Raw genomic sequence first — 25878 nt, 5'->3', positions numbered from 1 at the left:
CATTGTTTTGGTACTTTCATAACTGCTTTCCTACTAAAGTGCATATTAAATAATCGGATAAAACTATATTTTTCAGGATCCTGTAGGTGAAGTCGCCAGTTTTACACGTGGTTGTTCAAGCCAACCTGATTACCTGAACCATGAAATAATCGATTCTACCTTCAGGACATTCTACAGAGCCTGTACGAGTGACCTTTGCAATATTGGTAGGTGACTGTTGCTCTTCAGTAAGATGCATGTGTGTTATTGCCTATTACTTACTATTAAAATAAACGTATCATATATTTGTTTTATTTTATTTCACAGGTAACGGTATACAATCAGTGGTCGGCGGCAACTTATCTCCAACACGTGAATACAATGGAAAGAACCTCCTCGTACCGGGTACAGGTGGCGGCGCAGCTAACATAAAAATAAGCTTTTTCATTTTAATTCTAAGTGTATTTTTTGTTATGAACATTACATAAACTTTCTTTTACAGTAACTTACATGTTGTCTTTTAATTACTTCTACCATGTGACCTACCGCCCTTATACATAATGCCCCCTAGTCCCCACACGTGCCCACTGTGGACTAGAAAATGTTGATTCATGCATTATTTTCTCTTCATTCCTATGTTATAATATGACAACTTGTTGGCGCTCTTTCGACCTATCCAATAAGATTCAAATAGGTACCTATGTAATAATATTTATGTTTTTCAATTCTGTAATCGTAACTGTTGCCATGACAACTGCATTCATGCACGAAGTTATCCTAGAGTTAATTTTAGGTGGTTGATAATTAAAATATTTGTCAATTTTTTGCGTTATTGATTTTATAGGCAGTAAAAGGTGTGTTAGAAAACGAATATCAAGGTGTTCGGAACGTATCAGTAAGATTTTGACAGATTCCTTAGCGCAAAATGTCAGTGTAGAGCGTAATAGGTTATGTTGTCTATATTTAGTAAAAATGTAATTAGTAACATAAATTATTAGTTTTGTTGGTTAAAAACCAAACATGACAACTTCACCCACAAAAGCGAAGCAAAAACTATCACTGCGAAAACGCCTATTTGTAAAAAAATCTCCGAAAGTTGGATGCTTCGTCGATACGGATTCCAACGATGAATACGGGCAGTCCTCATCGCGACCGATCTCTCCTGCTGATCCCTTCCTAGCTCAAAGTGCTCACAGTGCGGACCACAGCATAGAAGCCCCTCACGCTCAAAATGTATCATCAGAACCTTTGCTTAACAACGTTACTCATAGCGCGACAAATTCCCACAATGATGACGACAATAATCCAAAGTGTTGTAGAACATTCTTCAGACGGTCTCGCCCTAAAAGTCTGGTCGACAACCACCTTTCTAAAGAAGACGCACGTTCAGTGACTGGAAGTCCAGAGAATAATTCCAACAGTATCAGTGACCAAACAATTTGCTCTCAAACTAAATCTGAAGAAATACCCAAAGCTACAGTCAAGTTTCCTAAAAGTGATGATGCTAAGAAATGTTTTGAACATTCAGGATCATTTGAAGGAATCAAGCCGAAGAGTAAATTATTTGTTAAGAGATTATCAGCTGATCATTTGATATCTACTGAGTCGAAGCCCTTATATCGGGCGTCTTCACCGGAAAGTGACAGGAGTAGTTCTTTAGATCGAAAAAGAAGGTAAATTATGTTTTATTATTTTTAATTAATCTGTCATACTCCTTGATAAATCCTTGGTTATGGTGTTGGAAACATTTTTATTTTTGTGTGCACTAGGACTAAGTCGACTATTGCAAGGTCATCCTCGCGTGCTGGAAGCACTGACAGCTTAGCTCGTAACTCGCTGCTTGCTGCACAGGTGCTGCGTCTCATTCCCACACAGGAGGCTCGAGAAAGGTTATCTGTTGTTTATGTTGTTTGCTGTAGTTATTTGTTTGGTATTCCTTCATTTACATTTCCTGTAGTACATTAACTTCATAATTTTGAAAGATTATATGTTGTTTTTTATTGTAGTTGATGAGTTGTTAAGTGAATTCCATGTTTTATTTCAGGAACTACTTATATGGGCGTCTAGCATCCCACTCCCTTCTAGGTGCGGCTGAATTAGAACATGTCTTCCCCGATAGGGAAGTAAGAATATTTGTAGGAACATGGAACATGAACGGACAACCACCACCAAAGTAATATTGCAATTATATTTAAAAATTAATTAAATTATTCATTTTAAATGGAGTCACTAATCATTTTGTTTTGTATATGCAGGGAACTAGCCGATTTCATATTCCCAAATCAAGTAACTCATGTACCAGATATATTTGCAATTGGTACACAAGAGTCGTTCTCTGAGCGTACCGAATGGGAGATCACTATACAAGAAGTATTGGGACCATCACATCTGTTGTTACATTCTTATTATTTAGGTAAGTAACTACCATAATCAATTGTCAAGGAATGTGTGGTTTTAATATGTTAGTCATTATCATTATTCACTTTTATATTATTTTCCTTCTCATGTTTACATTATGTTTTGTACAAGCACATGCCATTAATTATTTTTTTTTAAATCTAAAAAAGATCAACATGTTATTAGCTTATCCTATGTACCTAAAATCTCTTGCAGTTCACTTTATTTTTCTATTCCAGGCACAATCCACTTAATGATATTCATTAGGAGAGACCTAATTTGGTTCTGTTCTCTCCCTGAAGACGCAAGCTTGTCTGTCAGACCTGGTACGGCATTTCGTACTAAAGGCGCTGTCGCTATATCCTTCGCGTTATTTGGCTCCACATTTTTATTTGTGACTGCCCATTTGACTGCACATCAAGAGAAGGTCAAAGAACGAGTGTCTGATATCAAGAGGATAATTAGGTCTATCGATTTGCCAAAGAATTTGCCTTGCAGGCATAAAAGTAAAGGTATGAGTCATTTATTTTTCATTCTGTTTTATATCTTGACTTAGGTCTACAAAAAATGCGATATTAACTCTGTCAATCTATCATGCCAATTTCACGCCAAAATTACTCAACCAATTTAAGTGAGGTACAAAAATATTTTAGAGCCTGAGAAAGGACATAGGCTATTTTTTTACCAGGTTCATTTCTCTGGATGTATTTCCCTCGGGACGCAGTCGAAACCGCGGAAAACAACTAGTTATATACAATAGGAACTTATCATTCAGTTCTTTTGGCACGATTCCAAATTGAGAATCGAGTGTTAGTGTTCAGGCATCGGCTTAAAAATTGCCTATGTTGCCGTAAGCGAATCTATATTTAGATACATACATTGTATGACGTAGATATATTTCCGATAGATATAATTTTAATTTCAAGGAGATGTGAAATAGGTTCGAAGTAAAATGTTCATATCCACGACAATTAGGTATTGTACAATATGCGTACCTAATTATACATTATCAATCATTCTCCTTCCGCGAAACCTAGGTAAATATTGTTTTAACTGATAAGCTATCAAGTTCCTTTCTGCTATCTTTGTTCAAACGTGTATTATGAGACGTCAGATTGATCGTTTTATAGATAGGTATTAAACACAGTTACTTGAAAAGCTATTGTAGGGAAAATTAAAATAACATTTTATGACATAGGTAGGTAGGTCAATTTCATGAAAGTGTAACATGGTAGGCATGACTAATGTTAGTTAGGTAAGGAAATAAAATCTTTCGCGCTGCATCCGCGCGGGAATTTAAAAGCAATCTTATTGTTATAACGCTAAGGCTGATTATAGCTTCTCTTTAGCGACGAATTGGTAGAAGCACTTATTTTAACTAGAAATATACTAAGTCTTCGTGTAAAAATGAACTAGGGTTAGGTGTTGTATTATTTGATTAGCATTTTTCTTCATCATTATGAGAGAGATATATATTCTTCCAGATGTGACCAACAATTTCGACTATGTATTTTGGTGTGGCGACCTCAACTTCAGATTGGGAGAACCCAGGGCTGCCGTGTTGCGGTGGATAGAACAAACACAGGTAATTATATTCTTGACATAATAAGCTTGTAATATGGTTTGATTGAGTCTGAAACTATACTTTGAACGAAATACCATGAAATACCATGAAACCCCAGCGGGGCCCAGTAGGGCCAAGGCCTGCCTAGGCTGCGGGTTGTTCGAAAGAGTTACCGCGACCGTGGTACATAAAAGGCCTACGACGACGGAACACGATGGGTTTTAGTCAGTAAGAGTCAGACACTTCCTCACCGCTGCTAACCCACAGCGGGAAGGGTCATTTGATGATATTTGACGTCGTTAAAAAAAGGCCATAGGTAAAATGAAGACGTTTTAATAAAAGGACTAACATTTGATTTGAATTGCTTCAAAGGGCTAGTAATAAAATTTCATATAATGAGAAAAAAAGGTAGTTTTATTGATAAGTCTCGCTCATTTTGGATTACACTTGAATGATATTTTGAAGCCCTTTTCGTTTCTAGTTCCCATTGCCTCATCACCTACCGCACGGCTTGCTCCACGCGGATCAGTTGACGGCTGTACTAGAAGACGGCGCGGCTTTCCGCGACTTCAGGGAAGCTCCCATCACGTTCCCGCCTACTTATAAGGTAATTTATCTACGAACAAATTGATTATGTTTATTTGAAGGGTATTAGACTATTTACGTTACAAAAAATAATTCACCTTTGGACCCCATCACCGAGTCCCGTCTAGGGTTCCCGGATCGAAACACAAAATTCCGGAAAATTCCTAAATAAGTGTGATTTATTTTTTATTGAATGGTTTCACGTTCTCACCGCATTCTCGGCAAAGATCTTCTTTTGGACAACCCTCAATATAGCAAACCTCATCAAAAAGTTATTCTTCCACTAAACTATGGTACATACCAGAAATTACCAGAAGTTGTGTTGTCAAATACACAAGAGATCACGTATTATCAACAATACGCTTTCAAATGGTACAAGATTATAGCACCAAAGCCACTTCTACTTCCATATAAAAAGCCAGAAAGTGTCTAAGCCTTAACTTTTTTCATTAATGCAAACTGTAATATTTTGATTTTGTTATTATTATATTTCCTTTCTTGTTGGCAGTACTCTTCTTATATAATGTTGTTCACAGATTACAATCGTTAGATTACAATCTATCTCGAGATTGTAAACTGTCGAATTATTGTGAACCGTAACATCTGATTGCAATTTAACGCATTATTTTTCGCTATATTGTAATCTATCGATGAGAAATTGTCAAATTGTCAACTGTCCGAAAGCTCTCCCTGATTGGTCAGTCTTTTTGTAAGATCGACCAATAATCCGTTCTGTTCCCATTGAGTTCCCGTAGAGTTAGGAATGAAATAGAGGTGTCAGTTAAATAAAATAAATGCTCTTCAAAAATTCTTCAAGGATTTATTATTTAGTACGAGTATGTAATTAATATTCCTGACATATGAAGAGAACAAATGCTCTTCAAAAATTCTTCAAGGATTTATTATTTAGTACGAGTATGTAATTAATATTCCTGACATATGGAGAGAACAAATTGTAACGAAATATTTATTCTTCAAACACAAATTGAAATTGGAAACATATTGATTTCTGACACTTACGCGAATATTAGACATTTAAATAAAACTACTTTTACGGATTTTATCGCGGTTATATTATATTATTTAATCCCGACTTTTAAAACCGACCGCGATAAAATCCGTAAAAGTAGTTTTATTTAAATGAAACTGGAAAATTATAAGAAACTTTTATAAAAAAAAAACAAAACAATTAGGTAGTTTGTCTTCAAACATAAATTCATTCCTAACTCTACGGGAACTCCATGGCAACAGAACGGCTGGTCGTGATTGGCCGATCTTACAAAAAGACTGACCAATCAGGGAGAGCTTTCGGACAGTTGACAATTTGACAATTTCTCATCGATAGATTACAATATAGCGAAAAATAATGCGTTAAATTGCAATCAGATGTTACGGTTCACAATAATTCGACAGTTTACAATCTCTCGAGATAGATTGTAATCTAACGATGTTTGTAATCTTACGGTGACATATATATCTGTATCTATACGTGGAGACCTGTAATTGGCTGTCCGTTTACCATACTGTTCTTAGTTTATTTTCTTTAGCTGTAGGTTTCCCATGTTAATTAAATAAATAAATAAATAAATAAATACCTACATATATAAGTCTTAAGCCTGCTTATTATTACTTATTGTTCCAGTATGACCCTGGCAGTCAACAGTTTGACACATCGAGCAAGCAGCGAGCTCCGGCGTACACAGACAGAATACTGTACAAAGCGAGGTCGATGACCTCTAATTCATCCTCTGCGTTTTCTGGTGAGCTTCTGTCTTTTATTTATTGTCATGTACGCATAATGTTTCATACGATACTCATTTTATGTTTTATTTATAAATTGGTTTTAATTCAACAGGGAATTCGATATTCGTGGTCAAGTTTAATTCATTGTTGTAATAAAAAAATGTTTTTAACATATTTTTAGTGAACATAGATTTTCAGAAATTTCATCGCATCTAGCTACAGGTGTCCAGCAGGGGGTTACTTTGTTTATAATAAGTACAAGTTTTGTTAATAATTCCTAACAGCATGACTATGTTAAATTGAAGGGAGGAGTCTGTCCACTTCAGCGCAGCATAACAGACCATCCGCCGTAAATATGAACGTGTCTGTCTGTCTTATAAAAAAATATTTTTCATATGGTGTAGGGGGCAGACTCCTCTTTAAATTTTATTGATGTAACATTTTTAACTAAGTCGTAAGTTAGAGCCTTAACAACAACACTGAATGATATTATCTAACGTTACGCAAAGATAACCGCGTTCTATACACCCTTCTGATGCTTCGTCAATTACGGTTGATCTGGCAAAATATCGACAAAATTAAAAATTTATTTCTACATACAGATTAACCTTTAAATGCAATTTGCATGCAGTGCCCACCTCGGAAAATTTAGTTTTTCTGCACAATTTATTTGGCATACAAATCTTTCGGATCACAAACGCAATAGAAAAGTACCTATTTGCCCAATTTAAGCTAGTCGCCTGAAAAAATTTGCGTACTGAAATCCAAAGAATACAAATGAAAAAAAGAGTGGCGTAGAAAAATTGACTTATTGCCGGAAAGGTACCTACGCCCAGCCGGCCGTAATGAAGTCTGTCAAATTCATATAGATTGTCAGAGTCTGCAACACCTTCAAACAGACTGACAGACCAAGAAGTGACTTTGTTTTATACTATGTAGTGTTAGAGACAGTATAAAATATGCACCTTAATAAATAAAGCCCAACTTTAAGTACAAAAATAAAACTCAACTTTCACCTTTTTATAAAACATCATCGTTTGATTTTGACACGTAAGTTGTTTCAGGGTTGCGGCGCATCAGCGCAGTGCCTGTGACTTCGGGGGTCAAGTGTTTGGCATACAACTCCGTGCAGTCGGTTTGCACGAGCGACCATAAGCCTGTGTGGGGATTGTTCTCTACCATGCTGAGGCCGGGGACTGACGTGTGAGTAGTTGTTTGAAAATGTAATTATTATTATTAGACTAGCTTCTGCCAACGGTTTCACCCGCATCCCGTGGGAACTACTACCCGTACCGGGATAAAAAATAGCCTATAGCCTTCCTCGATAAATGGGGTATCTAACACTGAAAGAAATTTTCAAATCGGACCAGTAGTTCCTGAGATTAGCGCGTTCAAACAAATAAACAAAGAAACAAACTCTTCAGCTTTATAATATTAGTATAGATGGAAAGAATTTGACCTCGGGGATCAAATTTTAATGTCTTACCTTACAACACAGTTTGTGAGAGAGACTATTCAGATCGGTACAAAAATATTAGCAAACCATTGCTACATGCACCTTTTTGGAAACAAACATTATAATCCCTTTTTTTCTTGCAGTGTACCTTTGGCTGCGGGTTTATTCAATCGCGAAGTGTACCTGGAAGGTATCAAGCGCCGCCGCGCACTGCTCGACCACGCGCCCGGCACCTCTGCGGTATGTAATGTTCAATAACATTAACTCACGTTATTATACAATTACATCAACTTTTATGTTCACGTCTCGATACTAAAATGTTTGAAAAACCAATCGTAAACTGTACCCAATGTATTAAATTTTAAATAGTAGTCCAACCTCCTTGATTTTCGAATGTCTTTTTCCTGACCAATGGCCTTTTATGGCCAGTAACAAATAGTATTGCGTTTACCAAAGAGGTTTATATTTTTGTTGTTGTTATACTTTTTATTTACAATTTTCAAAATGTTTTATTTGTTATTTATTTATTATGTCCTAAGTTAGAGTAAGTGGACAGGTGTGCAATGTTCAAAACGACGATTTACATGTTTATATTTATTATTAGGTTTAAAATTTATTATGCTTAATTTAGTTTTACTTTTGTAATGTGCTCATTCTGAAAACGAAAAAGACAAATCTAGTCAGTATAATGAAATGCATCAGTATTCCTTACAATAATTTTAATGTGAATTAAAACTTATAATTTTAATGACTATTAATTATCCTATATTTTCACGTAGCTTGACATTGTTTAACATATTATATACTTCATATATTATTATGCTGTAAACAATTGATATACTTTGGCTTTAGCTTAGCAATAAAAAAATACGTAGAATATTATTTCGATGTGTAGTGTTATCCAAATCCTGTTTAGAAAAATGAGCTTTTATTATAAACATAAAACGTAGGTACGTATCGTGGAGTTTCTAAAACAGTACATAATTAATTAAAATATTTCCTGCCTTATACCACTGTGTTAATACCGTCGAATGAAGTGTTAAGAACATTTCTCAGAGTTAATAAAACTATGTTAATTAGGTGCTGTGATTAGTATTCGTCTAGTCTGATGTCCATTCCAGTTACCGTTGTAGTCTCGATGTTCTAGAATCGTTTGTGTATCTGTCGTTGCCATGTCGTGGACTTTTACACTTTATAATACTTGATAGTTGTATGAATTGATCACATTTCATGAAATATTTCTGCTTATTGACCGCATCATCATTATGATAACAAATCGTTTCTTGGTAGGTGTTCATGAAATTGACAAGTTTATTTGATAAATCATTCACTTCAGTTCTTGAACTTCGACTGATAGAAGTTCTTTACATATTCAAGATTTTCATGGAATATGTGCATGACAATGTATTTACCATTTAATAATCTTACCCAATAACAATTTCCTCCATCATGAAATGCGACCATTTCATAAAATTATCGAGTATTTCGTGAAGTAAGCAAATCTCGATATGGGTACGACATATCTTATCTATAGTTATATAGTGACAAGATCTCACTACGTAATAAAGGTTCCAATTTCGACTTCAAGGAGTATTCGCACAAATGAGGCGCAATATCACGTCCAACGTTTCGTCCTTCGATTTGTAGTAAATAATTGAGATCTAACAGCAATTATTTCAACTAAGGAATAATTCATAAAGTTATATAGTTAAAAAATCGATTCAGAAGTAACTTGTTCTCACAATAAATTGTATTGATACTGAGATTATAAAGAAAGGCATTAAAGAGATATTTTCACTTTTCCAAATCAATTATTTGAATTGTTTGTGGTAATCATACAATTAAGGTTTGTTATTTATAAATTATGAATATGTAGTCTCTTTGGGTGCCAGTTTAAGATACTGCCAAACCTAGTATCAGATATTTCGTATTATGTATTACAAATTTCTTACCGACCAATAATATTCGTGTTTTTAATGAAACCTAGAATAAAATGTCCCGGTCTTAGATCAGTGTGACAAGAAAAAAAATTAGAATGTTGTAGCAGATTTGGTGTTATAAATGTGGGATTAATAAAATAAAAAAGTTGAGTGTTTAAAAGTATTTTTTCATAACTTTTCGAAAAGTAGTCTGATAGATGAAGTTTAAAATTCGACTGTGTAGTTGGCCTAGACATAGAATTTGTATTGTCAATTGTCTGACTGTCTAGGTAAACATCTAAATTATGATTATGAGGTCGCCAAACTATACTTGGCATTTTCGAACTTTTTGAACCAGCTCTTTTAACAGCATGCGAATGTATAAATTCATTTAAAATTAAGTATGATTGACTAGTTACTTATTTCTCTCCGGGTGTTAAATTAAGCTTTTTTAATTAATCACTAGACCAATGAGAATTCCATAAAATCATTCTAAGTAAATCAGTCTGTCTTCCATACTTGTACGTAACATATTTATACATTATTTGAATCGGGATCGTTACCTGAAATCTGGGCGTCTACAAACTTTATAGGAATTGTGTATTCAAAATTGTTGTACAATCACACACATAATGCTAAATGTTGTCAGGCCAAGTACCTTCTATGAAGAGATTAAATCGACGTCATTATCATTATGTTTGCGACTGTACGTTACGTATTCTTGTGTATTATTCAAAATGTAAACTTTTTTAATCATTACCAAATTTTCTTACTTTAATATTAGTATCTGCTTTTGCAACATATAACACTTATTTTAGCTTAAATGCTGTAGTTAATTAAATTTTAATGTCGCACAAAATATCAAAATTCACGTTTAAATTCGTTTCCACTTCTTTATTTAATAAATATTAACACAAATGTAGTTATAGTAAGAGGCTGGTTGATACATGATATTCGATGAATAAAGTACAATGTTTTATAAGAATTTTATATCTACATACGTCATATTATTTTTCTGATATACACGTTTGGTCTACATAAATGTGAAAAGTACGTGTTAAATCGCTATGAAAGTCTCATATCCATAATACTGTTGTATACGAACGTACATACTTCTACATGTATACCAAATATGTATAAGAGACAAACAGAGATGGTATATTGCTAATAGTTTTTATTTTGTACAAGGATTTTTTTCTGTAATACTTAGTTAGCTGAACAAATTAGTTATAACGTTGATTTTTACTTTGGATAGGTCCTGAGAGGGGAGATGACTGCGACAGAATATTTACAAGCAAGAATTCTCAAACATAGTGTTCTATGCAACATCTTAAATATAAGGTGAACTGGGTATAGGGCTCGTGAATGCCTAGAAATATAAATATATTTTTTTATTTATACAATCTTGCTTGATTGCTGAATGGTTACACAATTGAGTACAGTATTATGCCTATTCGCTAGCGCAATAGTCAGTAGATTTTTGTCGCAGTTATCTAGTCTTTATTTATTAATTGAATTGGTTATGATTTTCATTCAATGAAATAAAATGTATTGTCATTATTGTGAATTATATTGCTAGTCCATATTTTATAGATATACTTAAGTTATAACTTACTTAAGTAAAAAATGTTATGCTAAATATAGTTAACTTTCCTCGCTAATTTAGTTTTTATTTAACTCTAACCGTTTGAATATCACCTAATATAAAAATCCTTTACACCATTATTTAGGTAAGGTTAAGAAAACAACAAAAATTACGCAAACATCAATTTATTGTTATTACTATACTAACACACACATAGTAATGCAATAAACAGTGCCATTGACAGTTCAAAAAATAACAAAACACGTCACGTTTTTCAAATTTCGAATTTCTTACCAATTCGAATTTGAAAACTTCTTTCTATATAAATAAAATTAAAAACTTAATTACATCATCATCCTGCCATTATCCCATACATGCTAAGTTATTAAATTACGCAGTCTTTTCTCTATTAGACTGAACATTATTATAATGCCATTCTACACAAGCGGAGCCTTTAACACCGTTGATGTCCACGGTACACCATCGCTCATAGAACTTAGCCTCCCTGGACTTGCCGATGTAGAATATTTCCTCGTCTTCGACCTGTACTTTTACTGCATATGTCTGGTGGCCTACAAAATAGAATTGCGATTTTAGAATATATTTACTGTTACAGATTGAACCTTTCTCAATATTCATTACATAATTTTTAAACGTGACAACGTTTCGTGTCTTATTTGTGACTGTGACTGTGACAAAGTGCAGAATCGAAGTCATCAAAATTATACCTATATGTCAGCTTTTAATTTCTTAAAAAGAAAAACATATATTCATTAAGCTAGATAAGTAAACCTTATAATAGACTTACCAGCTTCGAAAGTAAATCCGTAATCTTTGGGTAGGATCTGATTTTCACCATGTTGGTACATTTTGAAGTCACTGGACTGTACTGGTAACACTGCTTGGTCTGATTGACGACAGAGGTATCCGATAGTCAGACTGAAACAAGAGGTTGACGTATTAATAAATATCTAGCATAACGATCCTATGATTATGCAATGTTTTTTTCTTCTTAATGCTGTTTAGGTACATTATTTTATAACTTGAACTTACTGCGATAAAACAGCAGGTTGGCAAACTGTGCCAATGGCTAAGCAGTCACCATTTTCCAAGAACATAAAATGGTAGACGTAACGGTGGAATGTACGCCAGTCACGGAACGGTCCTGAAAGGAAAATCATCATTTTCACATTTCTGAACATCGATAACAAAAGTACCATGGAGGTTCTTGCCCGTTCTTCTCCATAGGAAGCTACTTTTGGAATGGGCAACTAGGATCTATTTATAATTTTTGACATTCATAAGTGCTTGTAAAGGCCTAAATGAAATAAATGATTTGACTTTGAACTAGATATATGATCCTACCAAAATGCTCAGTTTTTTTTTTATGAATACTTACCGAAACTGTGATCCCTAACACATGGTATGTTGATAGAGTGTTCTTTGCCATCGATGGTGACAGTGCCCTCTATGACGCCCATTTGTTCGTAATGTGTTTGATGTAATCTGGAAATACAATCAACTTATAGTACCTAAGTTATCCGGTGGGTAAGTTCCAGTCGACAAAGAGACTTCAAGAAGCTCAATAAAATCAATTTATGGAAATCCAATTAAAAATGGAGATTCTCTCCAGATTCCTACTTGGTTCATATATTGTACCAATCACCTTTGTAACCGACTCAAAAGAAGCGGTCCTCAATTCCATTATTTTGGCAAATAATAATAGATACTATTACTAATCCAGAAAGAGAAAGCCTTACAAAAAACGTTATAAAGATCTATGTATTTGTAAGTTCTTACTTTTTGAGTAACTTAAAGTAACCCCTCGACCATTTTTCAGTAGCCATGTCTCGGGCTAAACCTATAGGCGACATCTGAGTGTCGTAGTTGAAATGTGAGAACACCGCACTCCACGTTAGTTCAGCTTCTACTTTTACCCTCTTCTCCGAATCGTTCCTGGGTCTGGAATACATTAAAGTACATACTGAGATGTTTTGAGCCACAGAGTAAAATGTAAACAGTCGTAAGTAAGATAAGATCAACTGCAACACAGGTGTGTTGGATTAGTCACATTTACAGTCTCATATCTATACTAATATTATAAAGCTGAAGAGTTTGTTTGTTTGTTTGAACGCGCTAATCTCAGGAACTATGGTCCGATTTGAAAATTTCTTTCAGTGTTAGATAGCCCATTTATCGAGGAAGGCTATAGGCTAGTTTTACCCGGTACGGGAAGTAGTTCCCACGGGATGCGGGTGAAACCGCTGGCAGAAGCTAGTTTCAGATAAAATATGCTTCACTTACTTCATTTCACCATTGTAAGTCAATTTCCAGGTACGCATAGGAATAAAGTTGACAACTTCAAGGCCCTTTATTCTGTACAGGCCCTCTTCGATCGTCACTTGGTTTTGGTAAGTGTCGGGTAACTCCGGTGATAGAAGGAGCTCCTCTCCTTTGACCTGTTTCAATATTTAATGCCAGTAAATTATATCCATTCGACTTTGTAACCAGACATTGGATCTACGAGGCATATTTTCCCGTTCAGGTAGGTACTTATATTTTAACAAAGATTTTTTTGCTGACTGTACCTGTATATTATAGCAATCAGATTTATCTACACTCTATAAGTATCTACATAACAATTTACGCTGCACCTTTTTTAATTGCAATCTGAACAGATTTTTAGCTTTGATATCTGAGAACATGAATAATCCACTACTTATAGGTAAGCTATGGCTCCAAAAATATGAAAATTACATGTTAAGCCGGCCGCTTAATTTGATGGCTTTATGACCTGATATGCGATTGATTGTAACTACTGCGATATGATAACATTACCAATATTTTGTATGCAGTATCTACCTGTGTCCATGGCAATGGTCTTTATATGCGGACTTCGAACTTTGTAACATACAATCAAGATAATATCCATGATATGACACTTTTTTTCACTAAGGATGTGATCTTTAGATAATAGGTTGATACTAAATAGGTTACAGTACATACATAAGTACATTTAAGCTAAGGATAAGATATGCAATTTAACAAGTGCTCAGAAGTTTATACCAACCTTCAAGTATAGGAAAGCATCCACAACATTCTTAGGCCTTCTCGCAATACCACAAATCACTGCATCACCCTCCTTCGTGCCATTGAAGTACACCGCATCGATGGCCTACAAACATTTTTTTTTATTATAAAAGAATATGTTCAGGATAACTCAAGGAGATTGACATCATAAATATAAGTCTATGGTTTCTTATTTACCTGTTCGTTATCCCCAAGATAATATTTGTTTTCGAGAACTACATCTTGTTTATGAACGTGCAATGTCCCATCGCAGCTCTTGCCGACTTCGACAGCAAATTGCCGGGTGAGGTGATTTTTTAGCTAAAAAAATAAAACTATTTAGGCTTGGCTTTTTAACACTGACTCTTTATAATCAAATGGTGACTAATGATCGAGTCTTAGATCAAGATTAGTTAGACCAAAATTGGAGGTATGCTGATGACTATAAAGGGATGATAAAAGAAAGGAAGGAAAATCTTGTACATACCTGTCTAAACCTCAAAACCGTGTACATAAATAAAAACTTCAAATAGAAGAATTTATTTTTCTGTTGATACACGCCGAATAACGCCGGCTTGTCTGGTTTATTCAGTATCTTGAAAAATATCACTAGCCCTACCGGGATTAGTAAAGGTAAAAGTATGGCACACAACATTTTGACTATATTATTTTAGCTATTTAATGAACCGGCTGCAATTACTACAGGCAACTAAATGATAAAGTTCATTTAATCAATTACCGTCTCGTCTCTTTAGCTATCTTATCGTACTTGGCTGATAATTAAGCGATTTGGTAACAGAAATAGGATTTAAAGTAAATTACTCATCCCTAAAAATTACAGACGGATTTATTGCAACAATAACTGAAACCTTTACCTTATAGATATTAACAAATTATCGATAGCACGCCAGTAGTCACGAGCCATTTTAGTGTTGTTGTAATCAGTTAATGGTGTTAAGATATTGGTTGCAGTAAATTGCATTGATTTTTGTACAGAAAAAAAAGTTAATAACGGCTACTATAAAATCATCGTAAGAACCTGATAGCGTAACGTAGATAGCAATTAGGTATTATATCGCATGAGTAACGACAGAAAGAAATAAAAGAATAGTATAGAGTTAAGTATTTATTCCAAACTTATTTAAAAGTAAACATCTTTAAAATAAAATGCGCAATAATTATTACATTAGGTTTCAGATTAACGTTTACGAAGTGACCGTCAACTACCTCTTGACATCAATACAAAACAAAATATTCTACGAAGACCTATAATCATTTTCACACAGTGAAATGAACTTTAATACACTTAGTAGTCTGGAAATATTTTGAAATACGTTGACTGTGAAAAAAATAATGATGTTTTGTTTATAATCTATTCAGCCGTTGCAAGGAGGTGTTTATGCACGCATTCTTCTTTGTTGATGAGATGTGTCGTCTTGTTGACGAGCTGCATCAAAGTGTTGAGGTTGTTCGACCATTCGTTGAGGCGGTCTGACGCGTCCATGTTCAAGCTGCAAAGAATAAACAAGAACTGTAGAACATGGCCATTGTAAAATAATGTTACTCGGAATTACATTAATTCACGCACACGAAGTAAAACATTTCTTATGTAAACTTCATCAAAATTGGTCCATTCTTTTGATCGTAAAGAAGTAAAAGCACAAGCAATGCTATTCATAATGATGATAAAATTGGGAAACGACTGTCATGGCAAGAGCATATTATGTGACGTAGTGGAATGAGAATCATATTGTAAGGAAGGAAAGGTAGGGAACAGACATAGATTGTGTGAAAAACGAAATTGCTAAAAAGAAAAGATGATGATTTCTAAAGCATCTGGTATTACTATTTACCTGAAATGCACAACACCAGCCGGTCGGTCGATCTTCGCGCGAACCACGCCGCTAACAACGAGCTGACTGAGAGCCTCTTCCGTCTCCGTCTCGCTCAAGCCAAGCAGCTCGCTCATACGCTTCAGTGTAATGCGAGTGTAGTACATTGACATTATGCGGATATTCTGGAAAAAAGATAATGCAATTTCATTAAATAAATGTAATGTATTTTTGATAAAATTTCTAAAGGGAAAATACTTTTTATTCTTATCATGTGTTCCCTCATATTCTCTCATGTTACAGTAATATGGCCGGCTACTTTTCTCGGGGGTAATTTTTAACTAAATTGAGTTAAATGAGGCAAAGATAAAATAACCTCCAACGCGATTTCAGAAAAAAGACTTCGTTCAGAGCAGTCACGATAGACGTACACAGAAAGCTATCCACGAATTTATTAGCTTACAGTTTTGCAGCATAATTAAGTAAGCACAATATAGCACATAAAGTAAGCTTCTATAACTTACATGTTCAACAACCCTGTTCTTAAGGTCGTTCCAGCGTTCCTGTCCCTTCTCATCGGCCGCGTCGAAGTACGGCGTGCCGCGGAGCATCTTCTCGTACGTGGAGCAGAGAGTGTTCCATCTGATGATCTCTGGGTTGATGAAGAGACCTAACAATTGTCTGTAAACAAATAAAAGGATTAATTTTGGAAAAAAAAAATATTTAAAAATCTTTACATGTAGTTTTTGGTTTATTGAATACTAGCATTATGTGGGCTGGCTAAGAGAGTTAAGCTGGCATTAGTGGTAAGCTGAGATTGGGCAATCTGTATAAATGTACTAACTGCACAGACTCACCCATTTGAGTTGCCAATTGTGATTTATGATAATGAAGCTAAACAGGACATCGCAGAAAAACAAATATATGCTACAATTCATCATTCCCTAAAAATTAAGGGCATTGATTGCAACAATGATAAAATGGTATAAAAACAACTTACTTGTAGTCAGGCAGCTTATCCAAGTCTTTGTCCTCATTAACCCTATGAGTAAGGTCAGCCTGTTCATTGTCATAGGGAGCTAAGATCAGGAACACGACGCTACCGACGAGCGCGTCAGATCCGGCTGCTTGACCGAGGGCGCGGAAGTGGCGACAGACGGACAGGTACTGGCCGTTGTGTTGGTCAACTGCTATCATTAGGCGGTAGAACTTTTCTTTCAGTTCCTAGAAACAGATTTATAAACATTGCTTTACTACTTTTTGTTCTCATTTTAAGATTAAGTAATTTATTTTGAGTAGCTGTTTTGATCAGTTCCAGTTGCGTGATTTAGGCGTGCTCAGTTGACGCGAATTGAACACGGGATCGTAGGATTACGTAGTAAAACAAAAGCGTGTGGATTTCGCGAGACCGGTGTCGCCAGTTGAACAAGGAAAGGGAAATACGCAATCGGGCTATAAGAGTGGAGTAATAGGGAGTGAACCCCTGTCTGAGCAAACACTTGAGGAGTGTAATACATCCCCCATAAAGGACATTAGTATGCCAAAATACATAAGGGACAAAAATAATTACCGCAGTATCTTCCTCCTCAAAGAATTTAGTGTTGATCTTCTTTGAGATGATTTGTGTGCGAATATAATCCTTGATGTTAAGGCACAGTCTCATTTGTTCCAAAATCAGTTCCACCTTCTCGCGTTTATCCATGGAACCGTATGTCTCAACCTGGAGCTCCTGAATGATCTTAGCGGCTTCTGCTGCATTACCTTCTTCTTCTCTGATCTTAGCCAGGATATGGGTAAGCCTAGCCCTTTCAACTTCAACATAAATTTTACCCTCAGTGATAGACCTCAAAGTTTCAATAAGTTTTATCTTTGTTTCCTTGTCTGGTGTCTTGTCTACGTAAGTGCAGCATTCTTGAACCATTTTCACTACAGCTTGTTTCAGTTGTGATCTGAAAGTTCAAAACATGCTTTAGAACTGAGGAAAATTACATAGTCACTTATTTTTTTTTAAATAACTTTGCCTGATGAAATACAGTACTTTGGTACTGCTAAAGGTTTAGGAGGTTTCATTACTTCAAGATGCTTTACCTTCTTTTAGACAGAAGAACTACTTGGTCATTGAGTGCAGACCAATTTTTGGCTTCATAACAAATCTGCACAATAGCCACTAAGATCCTGGCTGTTGAAGCCATGTCAGCACCCTAGAACATTAAAGAAAATTTACAAATTATGTGAACTATAGCACAGGCTCAAGTATTATACAAAATATTTCAAATAATTTTATGTGTAAAGAATACATTTACTGTGATGCAGCATAATTATATCGACGCTTGAAAGGCAATAATATCTAAGCGACAGAAATTCCAAAAATGAGTTATATATACCAATGGATTTGTATTTTTTTTCTGCGCCGTTTAGTCTAATCGGTGTGCTTCTACGACGAGTTTTATGTCGCTTAGATATTGCGAAATTTATACCAAATCATGAATTTTGTGCTCACTAACCGACGCAAAAAAAGGGATTTTTAGGAAATTTTAGATTTAGGAAAATTAAAATATTGAAAATATCTACTTAGTCTATTTTTCATGTTTTTAATTTTTACTCGTTTGGACTTAGTTATTTTCACTTGTTCGAAAATTTCTTTACGTAAACGCTTAGTAGATTCTACCTGTAAAAAGTATTTGTGAATCGTACTTACAGTGTATTTAACTTGAAGTCATTATTTTTCGAAAGTGCAATTTGTATAATTTTACCCATATTAATCCAAACTAATATTATAAATGCGAAAGTAACTCTGTCTGTCTGTCTGTCTGTCTGTCTGTCTTTCTGTCTGTCTGTCTGTCTTTTCTTCACGCCTAAACTACTGAATCGATTTGTGTGAAATTTGGTACAGACATAGTTTGAAACTTGAGAAAGGACATAGGATAGTTTTTATTACAAAAAAAATAAAAATAAAATTATTCCGGACATATAGCGCCATCTATTGGTCAAATCAAAAATCTGCTGGTAGTCACTATTCCACGCGAACGAAGTTGCGGGCAAAAGCTAGTATGTAATATTATTGGCGCTTAAATGCTTTTACTTATTTGACTTGATAACTCTTGTTACTAACTATGTCGGTTAGATAATTTTATTTCTTTCTTTTTTAAGATTGATTTTCAATAAAGAATACCTATATTTAACAAATTTTACGTTCATTTTTTTTTTATTTTTATTTTTTTTTTATTTTTTTTTTTATTTAAAATACTTTATGCACATTGTACAACGGCGGACTTAACGCCTTAGGCGTTCTCTGCCAGTCTACCTTAGGGTGGTGGTGAAACAGAAATGGTAGGTGCAACACAGTTTGAGCATAAGTGCAAGATAATAAAAAATATATATATTTATGTACCTATATATAAATATAATAAATAAATATATATATATATATATATATATATATAAATATTCCTGAATCCAAGAGAAGAAAGTGAAGAAAATGAACTAGCGTAATGATTCCGCCAACTTGCCATGGATGTGATTACGTAGTTTAATTTTAAACGTGTGTCGACTATTTACCATCCTGACCTCCAAGGGTAGCTCATTCCAGAGAAGGATAGATTTAACAAAGAAGGAAGAGTGAATGATATCTGAACGGTGAGCAGGGCAGTGAAGAAGACGATTATTAGAGGAGCGGAGATTTTTATTGTGTTGTGAACACACATACTGAAAGTGGGAGGTTAAGTATGCAGGTGAAGACGGGGTATATAGTATAGAAAAAAGAGTAGTTAATGCCCTCATCACACGTCGTTGTCTTATCGGTAGCCATTTAAGTTGCGCTCGATACGCTGACACATGATCGTACTTGCGAAGGTTAAAGACGAATCGAATGCAATTATTGAGAAGCCGGTCTAGTTTATTGAGCAGATCTGCATTCAGGTCATAGTAGCAAACATCACCATAGTCGATTATAGGAAAGATTAAGGTTTGCATAAGCATTGCTTTTACATGGACAGGGAGCAAGTTTTTAAAGCGATAGAGAAACCGCAGCGTGTTCGTGGTTTTTTGACTGACAGCTGCAACTTGTGCTTGCCAATTGAGTGAGGAGTCAAGTTGTAGGCCCAAATTCTTCACAGAGCAGCTGTACGGTATATCTATCCGTCAAATACCAAAGTTGGCAAACCCAGAGCGTCTACTTTTCCTAAATTTCTTGAGCTACCAATGATAATGGCTTGGCATTTGACAGGATTAACTGCCACTCCGAACCTGTCAGACCAACTCTTGACTACCTCCAAGTCCTGGTTCATTTTAACAAGCGTAGCTGCCAACTCATTCACTTTTGTGTGACGATACAACTGCAAGTCATCGGCATAGAGATGGTACGAACACTGAAGTTCAAGAGTAAGGAAATTTATAAATATAGAGAATAACAGAGGTGAGAGTATGCCGCCTTGAGGAACGCCAGCATTCAAAGTACACCAGGTAGACGAATCCTCATCCACCCGAACCGACTGCTGGCGATCATGAAGATAAGAAGAAAACCAGTCTAACGCCCTAGAAGAGACCATAAGATTTGATAGAATAGATAAAAGGATATCGTGACTGACGGTATTGAACGCGTTTGAAAAATCCACGAGTACCAACACTGTGAGATTAGCGTCTTCCATAGCAAATCTAATATCGCCAGTCACTTTGAGGAGGGCAGAAGAAGTGCTGTGGCCCGGCCTAAATCCGGATTGGAAAGGGCTCATTAGCTTATTGCCGTAGATGAAACGAGCAAATTGCTTATGAGCACAAGCCTCAAGCACTTTGGATAAGAAAGGTAGGATGGAAATTGGACGAAAGTGACTGGGGAGAGTGGGACTGGAAATTTTAGGAAGAGGACGCACGTAAGCTTTCCGCCAAAGTGAGGGAAAAATTCCAGAGTAAAGAGAAAAGTTTATGATATGAGTGATAACAGGAAGGATTGGGACTAGGATAGGGACAATCATCTGACGGCTGATGTTATCACACCCCACCGCCTTAGACTTGATGGACAGGATAATCTTTTTGACCTCTTCCTCGTCGACTGGCACAAAATCAAAAGATTTGATATCGGGACGCGTTAGACCATGTATATAATTGAGAGTATCTTGCTTCATTAAATAGTCCAAACGAGAGGAAGAAGAAGTGCAGAAATGACTATTTAAAGCATCAAGACTAATTGTGTTAGGCAGGTCCAAATGTCGCGATTTGCCAATACCCAGAGTTCCAAGAAACTTCCAGATGTCAGCAGAAGACGAGGATGATATATTATTCAATATATGGCGGCGTTTAGCATTTCGTATCATCGTATTACACCGATTCCTCGCAGTTTTAAACTGAGCCCAGTTTTCATCACTACGGTCTTTTTTAAATTTACGGAACGCACGGTCCCGCCTACGCATTGCTATCCGTATGAGTTCAGTCATCCAAGATGCTGGCGGCCGTTTCACTCTGACTTTTTTAACTGGTGCATGACGATCATATAATATGTTCACCATGTTATTAAAAATCAAAATTTTATGATCTACATCATCAGAAGTCATTAATGGTGTCCAATCAATATCTAGCGCATCCTTGACCAACCGCTCAGTATCCATCCTTGCAAAACAACGCCTATGCAAAATCTTAGGCTTGGGCTTAGGAGGTTTGAGGATATAGGAGAGGAAAATAAGGTCGTGGTGAGAAAAACCAGGCGCAGAATATTGACCGTGACAGGAAATAAGGGAGAGGTTAGACGTCAGAATTAAGTCCAGCCAGGAATCATCACCAATCGTAGATCGGTGAGTAGCCTGAAGAGGTAAAATATGCAAGCTGGATGATTCCAAAACGTGCAAGAGTTTACGGGTTCGAGGAGAGTTGGGAGCAAGGAGATTTGTATTAAAATCACCCATGATGATGTAATGAGCATACTCAGAACCTAACGATTCTAAAACCGATTCCAAATCAGTGAAGTAGTCTACAGAGGGGGGGCAGTAAACCACACCAACGACGGCTTTGGCTCCTTTAACTGAAACCTCCAAAGAGAATTCAGCACTAGGCAGAGGACTAGAAGAAGTAGCCAAGATCTTATAAGGAAAGTCCGATCGCAGGTATATTGCCACGCCACCCCCTCTTCTCCCAAGCCGATCATTCCGAATAAGAACGAAGCCAGGTAGAGGGTACGAGGTGGATAAGAGATTTGGTTTGAGCCAGCTCTCGGAAACCAGGACGGCATGCACATTGCTGTTGAAAAAAGTCTCATATAGTTCACTATAGTGACTAGGAACACTTTGAGCGTTAATATGACACACATTTAACACCTTATCTGTTTGCTTGAATTGATTTCTCAATGTATCCCCAAGTGTATCAGTCAGAGAACAGAAACTAACATCACTATTACTCACATCCAAAGACTCATTGGCAGAATGAAAACAGTCGTCATCAGAATTCATAAATCCTAAATATATAAACTAAAAAAAATATAACTAAACAAATAATTAATGATTTTAAAAATACAAACAGAATTGACCTCCACCCGCCAGCTAACACCAATAAAAAAAATTTGAAACAAAAACATAAAACAAAACAAAACATAATAAAACTTCAAAGAACATAAAAAAAAAAAAAGAAGAATGAGACTATTTCTGAACGAGAAGTATTTGATCCGTGCAATGACTGACATTTTAGTAGTGTGACAGCTGACAATGACAATTCAAGAAAAAGTACCTGCGGTTGTGGAAAGAAAAGCAATCTAAACGTTAAATTATTCTTATCCTTTTTGCGGGTAAATAACAAATTGAAATAGAAATTACAAAGGTACTATAAATTTAACAAAATTTGGTAAGATAAAAGATTACTAGGAGAAAAAAATAAAATAAATAAAAGCAATAGATATAAACATTAAGTAAGTATAGTTATAAATTAATTATGGTTCGTTTCTAATACTAAAAATGTCAGTCACATACCAATAATAGATTTATTTCCAGGGTATCTCACGACGTTATGCAGCATTAGATTTCGAAGGGTACTTCTCCAGGAGAGGCTTTAGCTCGTCCATCGACACAATCCTGTGGCGGCTGCCATCCGATGCCTTAATGACTATCACGCCATCCTGCGTCCAACAAGCACGCATACCGAAATGCAGCCGTGCCTTCGCGAAGATGGACTGCCTGGCTTTCGTCAGGAACTCCTTGACTGAGACTTTGGTGCCTCTCAACCTAGTCTTAGCCCTCCAAACAGTTGACTTGACATCCCAAGAAGCAAACCTCACAAGAATGGGCCGTGCATGATCCTTACTAGGACTGCCAAGTCGGTGGGCAACTTTTATGCTGGCTGCTGCTATGTCCTTTAGACCCAATTTGCTGCCGAGGACACCAAGGACCATGGAAGAGCAGTCCTCATTCTCTTCTTCAGGAAGCCCTTGAAAGATCAATGCTTTTCGTCGGTGCCTCATCTCCAACCCATCAATGTGCAGCACACACTCGGCTATCTGCTTCCTGAGTAAACCCAACACGTTGAAGATGAGCTCCCTGAAGGCCCGGAACTCCTCAGCAATTTTAGCGACGGTTTCCTTGGCAGGACCTGCAGCCTGAATTTGAGCTCCGAGTTGGTCCATCTTCTGACTGAAACTCTCCTCAAGACTTCTCTGTATCGACAGTATTTCTGATAACTGTGACATCTTCCTTATATTGTTTATAGTGACTTTGTAAATATGTTAATATTATTCTATGTGCAAGTGTTGATGGTGATGTGGCAGGCGGTGTTAAGTACTTAATCAGGTTACATTTAAGGCTCCCAATGTAAGTACCCAATAATTAAGTTGTATAATTAAACTTTTACTAAAAATAATTTAAAAAACTGAATTAAATATATTTTTAAAAAGCTCAGAGAATCTGAGATACGTGTCAACTTTTTCTACACCTACCCCAAAAAAGATTTATGATCATTTTTGATCCCACACGTTAAAAAAGTGCTTACGAATTAAGATTTACATTCATTTTATTATTTAAGATACATTTTGTGTGAAAGAGATTTAGTATAAATAACATTTAGATAATTTAACGTGTTTTATTTTATAAACTCTTAGATAATTTAGATAAATACTCTTGTCTATAAATTCTTAAGTATTTGTATTTATTTACTTTTGCCTGTATATTTTTATAATCTTTATCGATAGCTTAAATAATTTTACATGTTGCTCCAAACTTATCAGATGCAATTTAAATAATGTTACTTGTTTGTACATAACATTCAGTGATAGCTTGGATAGTTTTACCTGTTTATCAAATGAGGATTTTTTTATCTAAGCGACGTAAACTGCTTTTCATTCGAGAGCTACGAAGCTTATTTTAATATCAGAAATAGCTATAAAAATTAGGGATATATGTATGTTAACAGCATCAAAATCCGTCTATATTGTAATTTTTAATATTTTTTTTGCAAAAATTTTTAACTTCAAATCACTCTCCTGTAAAGTTCATTCAATGTCGCTTAGTAATTGTTGCCTTTCAAGCGTCGATATGGTCTTTTTAAAAGTATATAGTATTATTTAAAATTGAAATACATAAATACAATAGCAGTCAAAAAATAGAGTTTTGGCAAAGGTTGTTCATATCAATACATAAACAATATCTTACCGTTCTTGTTTGTTTTTCAAGAGCCAAAAGCTGGTCAATAGCTTCTTGAACTTTGCCTTTGGATGCCCATGATTTCCAGAGTGGTATCTTTTCATCACAGGTGGCACTGTAGTCCACCTGGAACAGAAAACATGTGTAAATTATATGTTTCAACACTAAAATTGTACTCTCTTGTTGTGTATGAACTTCAATCCTCATTTTGCTACAAAACCTCGCTGTTTTGGTTAGAAGCTAGTGATAAAACTTGCCACACATCAAATCGGAATAGTGATGACTGGCAGCTACTCCTTACAACAGGGCTTTTATCCAAATATGAACCATTTGGCCAGGTAACTTTTATAACATGTAGGTGCCATTGTCATAGCGGTACTGTAGTTCAAGTTGTTAATCGTGTACTTACTTCCATTTTAACTATTTTGCCGCTGGCATCAAGACTAGTGATATCGCCGTTCGTCGACATTTTTACAAAACTGAAACAAGAAGACGATCGTCAGTGTAAAAGTAATTATACAAATATATTATAATTAAGTACTGTGTTTGCTGAATTACTTTATTTAACTGGAAATAAACAACGAAACAAACTTTCTAACTTCGAAATAATTCCTTCCTGGGTAATGCAAACTCACGATTATGACAGACAACAAATGACAATGACCTGACAGATCGATCACGGACAATAGATGACTTGACAGTTTGTGAATAGAAAATCTGGTCTTTTGAGAAATTAAAAATATATTTCAAAAGAAGCAAAATTTTAATATTTTAATCATTCGATGTTTTGTCTTGTTTTCAAACGTTCAAACTTCATCAAAGCAAAAAAGTAAAATAAATTCTAACAAAAATGGTGAAGTTAAAATGTTGGAAAGTACGGCAATATTGCGCATTTTAAAGACCGTCTAAGGAGCGCCTTATTTTTTTAGAGTTCGCATTGCGAGGTTGCCAGCACATTTATTTTCCAAATGAAATTACCTGATTTTAAATGATATGCTATGATATGCTTTTTATTGATTTTGTATATTCATTTTTCTCATGCGGTATTATAAGAGGCACAGACACCTTTAGCAAACATGATACATTGTTGCCATCATTTTTCGATTACTACAATAAATAATATTGTTTGTGAAAACACTA

The 25878-nt window shown here is 35.4% G+C and overlaps 3 protein-coding genes across 7 annotated transcripts; 1 reads left to right on the top strand and 2 right to left on the bottom strand.

Annotated features, from left to right (window-relative positions):
- Nucleotides 1-570: 570 nt before the first annotated feature.
- Nucleotides 571-11304, top strand: LOC135118513 (inositol polyphosphate 5-phosphatase E-like). 4 transcript variants are annotated; one of them, XM_064040808.1, is made up of 11 exons: nt 577-1652; nt 1749-1868; nt 2024-2152; nt 2235-2392; nt 2616-2888; nt 3861-3961; nt 4422-4547; nt 6168-6285; nt 7324-7471; nt 7868-7964; nt 10899-11304. In XM_064040808.1, the coding sequence occupies exons 1-11, from the start codon at nt 1000-1002 to the stop codon at nt 10986-10988; spliced, it is 2013 nt and encodes a 670-aa protein (XP_063896878.1). In that variant the 5' UTR covers nt 577-999; the 3' UTR covers nt 10989-11304. The 4 variants fall into 4 exon arrangements, with proteins under 4 accessions (XP_063896889.1, XP_063896878.1, XP_063896882.1 ...); XM_064040812.1 differs by having other exon boundaries at nt 578-1652; nt 7333-7471; XM_064040819.1 differs by lacking the exon at nt 1749-1868 and having other exon boundaries at nt 571-1652.
- A 93-nt stretch (nt 11305-11397) lies between these two features.
- LOC110375695 (uncharacterized) lies at nt 11398-15020 on the bottom strand. The gene is made up of 9 exons (XM_049843970.2): nt 14785-15020; nt 14496-14618; nt 14299-14403; nt 13533-13687; nt 13029-13190; nt 12628-12734; nt 12282-12393; nt 12037-12167; nt 11398-11800 (listed from the first exon to the last, which is right to left on the bottom strand). Exons 1-9 carry the CDS (start codon nt 14950-14952, stop codon nt 11619-11621), a joined length of 1245 nt encoding a protein of 414 aa, XP_049699927.2. The 5' UTR covers nt 14953-15020; the 3' UTR covers nt 11398-11618.
- A 390-nt stretch (nt 15021-15410) lies between these two features.
- LOC135118511 (26S proteasome non-ATPase regulatory subunit 12-like) lies at nt 15411-25420 on the bottom strand. 2 transcript variants are annotated; one of them, XM_064040799.1, is made up of 9 exons: nt 25297-25420; nt 25148-25217; nt 24748-24864; nt 18218-18330; nt 17700-18078; nt 17130-17353; nt 16654-16810; nt 16151-16314; nt 15411-15808 (listed from the first exon to the last, which is right to left on the bottom strand). In XM_064040799.1, exons 2-9 carry the CDS (start codon nt 25205-25207, stop codon nt 15670-15672), a joined length of 1353 nt encoding a protein of 450 aa, XP_063896869.1. In that variant the 5' UTR covers nt 25208-25217; nt 25297-25420; the 3' UTR covers nt 15411-15669. The 2 variants fall into 2 exon arrangements, with proteins under 2 accessions (XP_063896869.1, XP_063896875.1); XM_064040805.1 differs by having other exon boundaries at nt 25330-25380.
- Between the last annotated feature and the right edge of the window lie 458 nt (nt 25421-25878).

This window comes from Helicoverpa armigera, chromosome 2, assembly GCF_030705265.1.
Source record: "Helicoverpa armigera isolate CAAS_96S chromosome 2, ASM3070526v1, whole genome shotgun sequence".
Taxonomy (NCBI): Eukaryota; Metazoa; Arthropoda; class Insecta; order Lepidoptera; family Noctuidae; genus Helicoverpa; species Helicoverpa armigera.
This window is presented reverse-complemented; position numbering and strand designations above follow the sequence as displayed.

Bases quoted from the DNA above. Each gene is read 5' to 3' on its own strand.
- LOC135118513 (XM_064040808.1), top strand. From the start codon at position 1,000: ATGACAACTTCACCCACAAAAGCGAAGCAAAAACTATCACTGCGAAAA. The intron at 1,653-1,748 runs GTAAATTATGTT...TGTGTGCACTAG, and splicing joins TCTTTAGATCGAAAAAGAAG to GACTAAGTCGACTATTGCAA. The intron at 2,393-2,615 runs GTAAGTAACTAC...TTTCTATTCCAG, and splicing joins GTTACATTCTTATTATTTAG to GCACAATCCACTTAATGATA.
- LOC110375695 (XM_049843970.2), bottom strand. From the start codon at position 14,952: ATGTTGTGTGCCATACTTTTACCTTTACTAATCCCGGTAGGGCTAGTG. The intron at 12,168-12,281 runs GTAAGTTCAAGT...CTCTTGTTTCAG, and splicing joins CAACCTGCTGTTTTATCGCA to TCTGACTATCGGATACCTCT. The intron at 11,801-12,036 runs GTAAGTCTATTA...TCTATTTTGTAG, and splicing joins CGGATTTACTTTCGAAGCTG to GCCACCAGACATATGCAGTA.
- LOC135118511 (XM_064040799.1), bottom strand. From the start codon at position 25,207: ATGTCGACGAACGGCGATATCACTAGTCTTGATGCCAGCGGCAAAATA. The intron at 18,079-18,217 runs GTAAAGCATCTT...TTGAACTTTCAG, and splicing joins GTTCTTCTGTCTAAAAGAAG to ATCACAACTGAAACAAGCTG. The intron at 16,315-16,653 runs GTAAGTTATAGA...TCTTTTTTCCAG, and splicing joins AGAACAGGGTTGTTGAACAT to AATATCCGCATAATGTCAAT.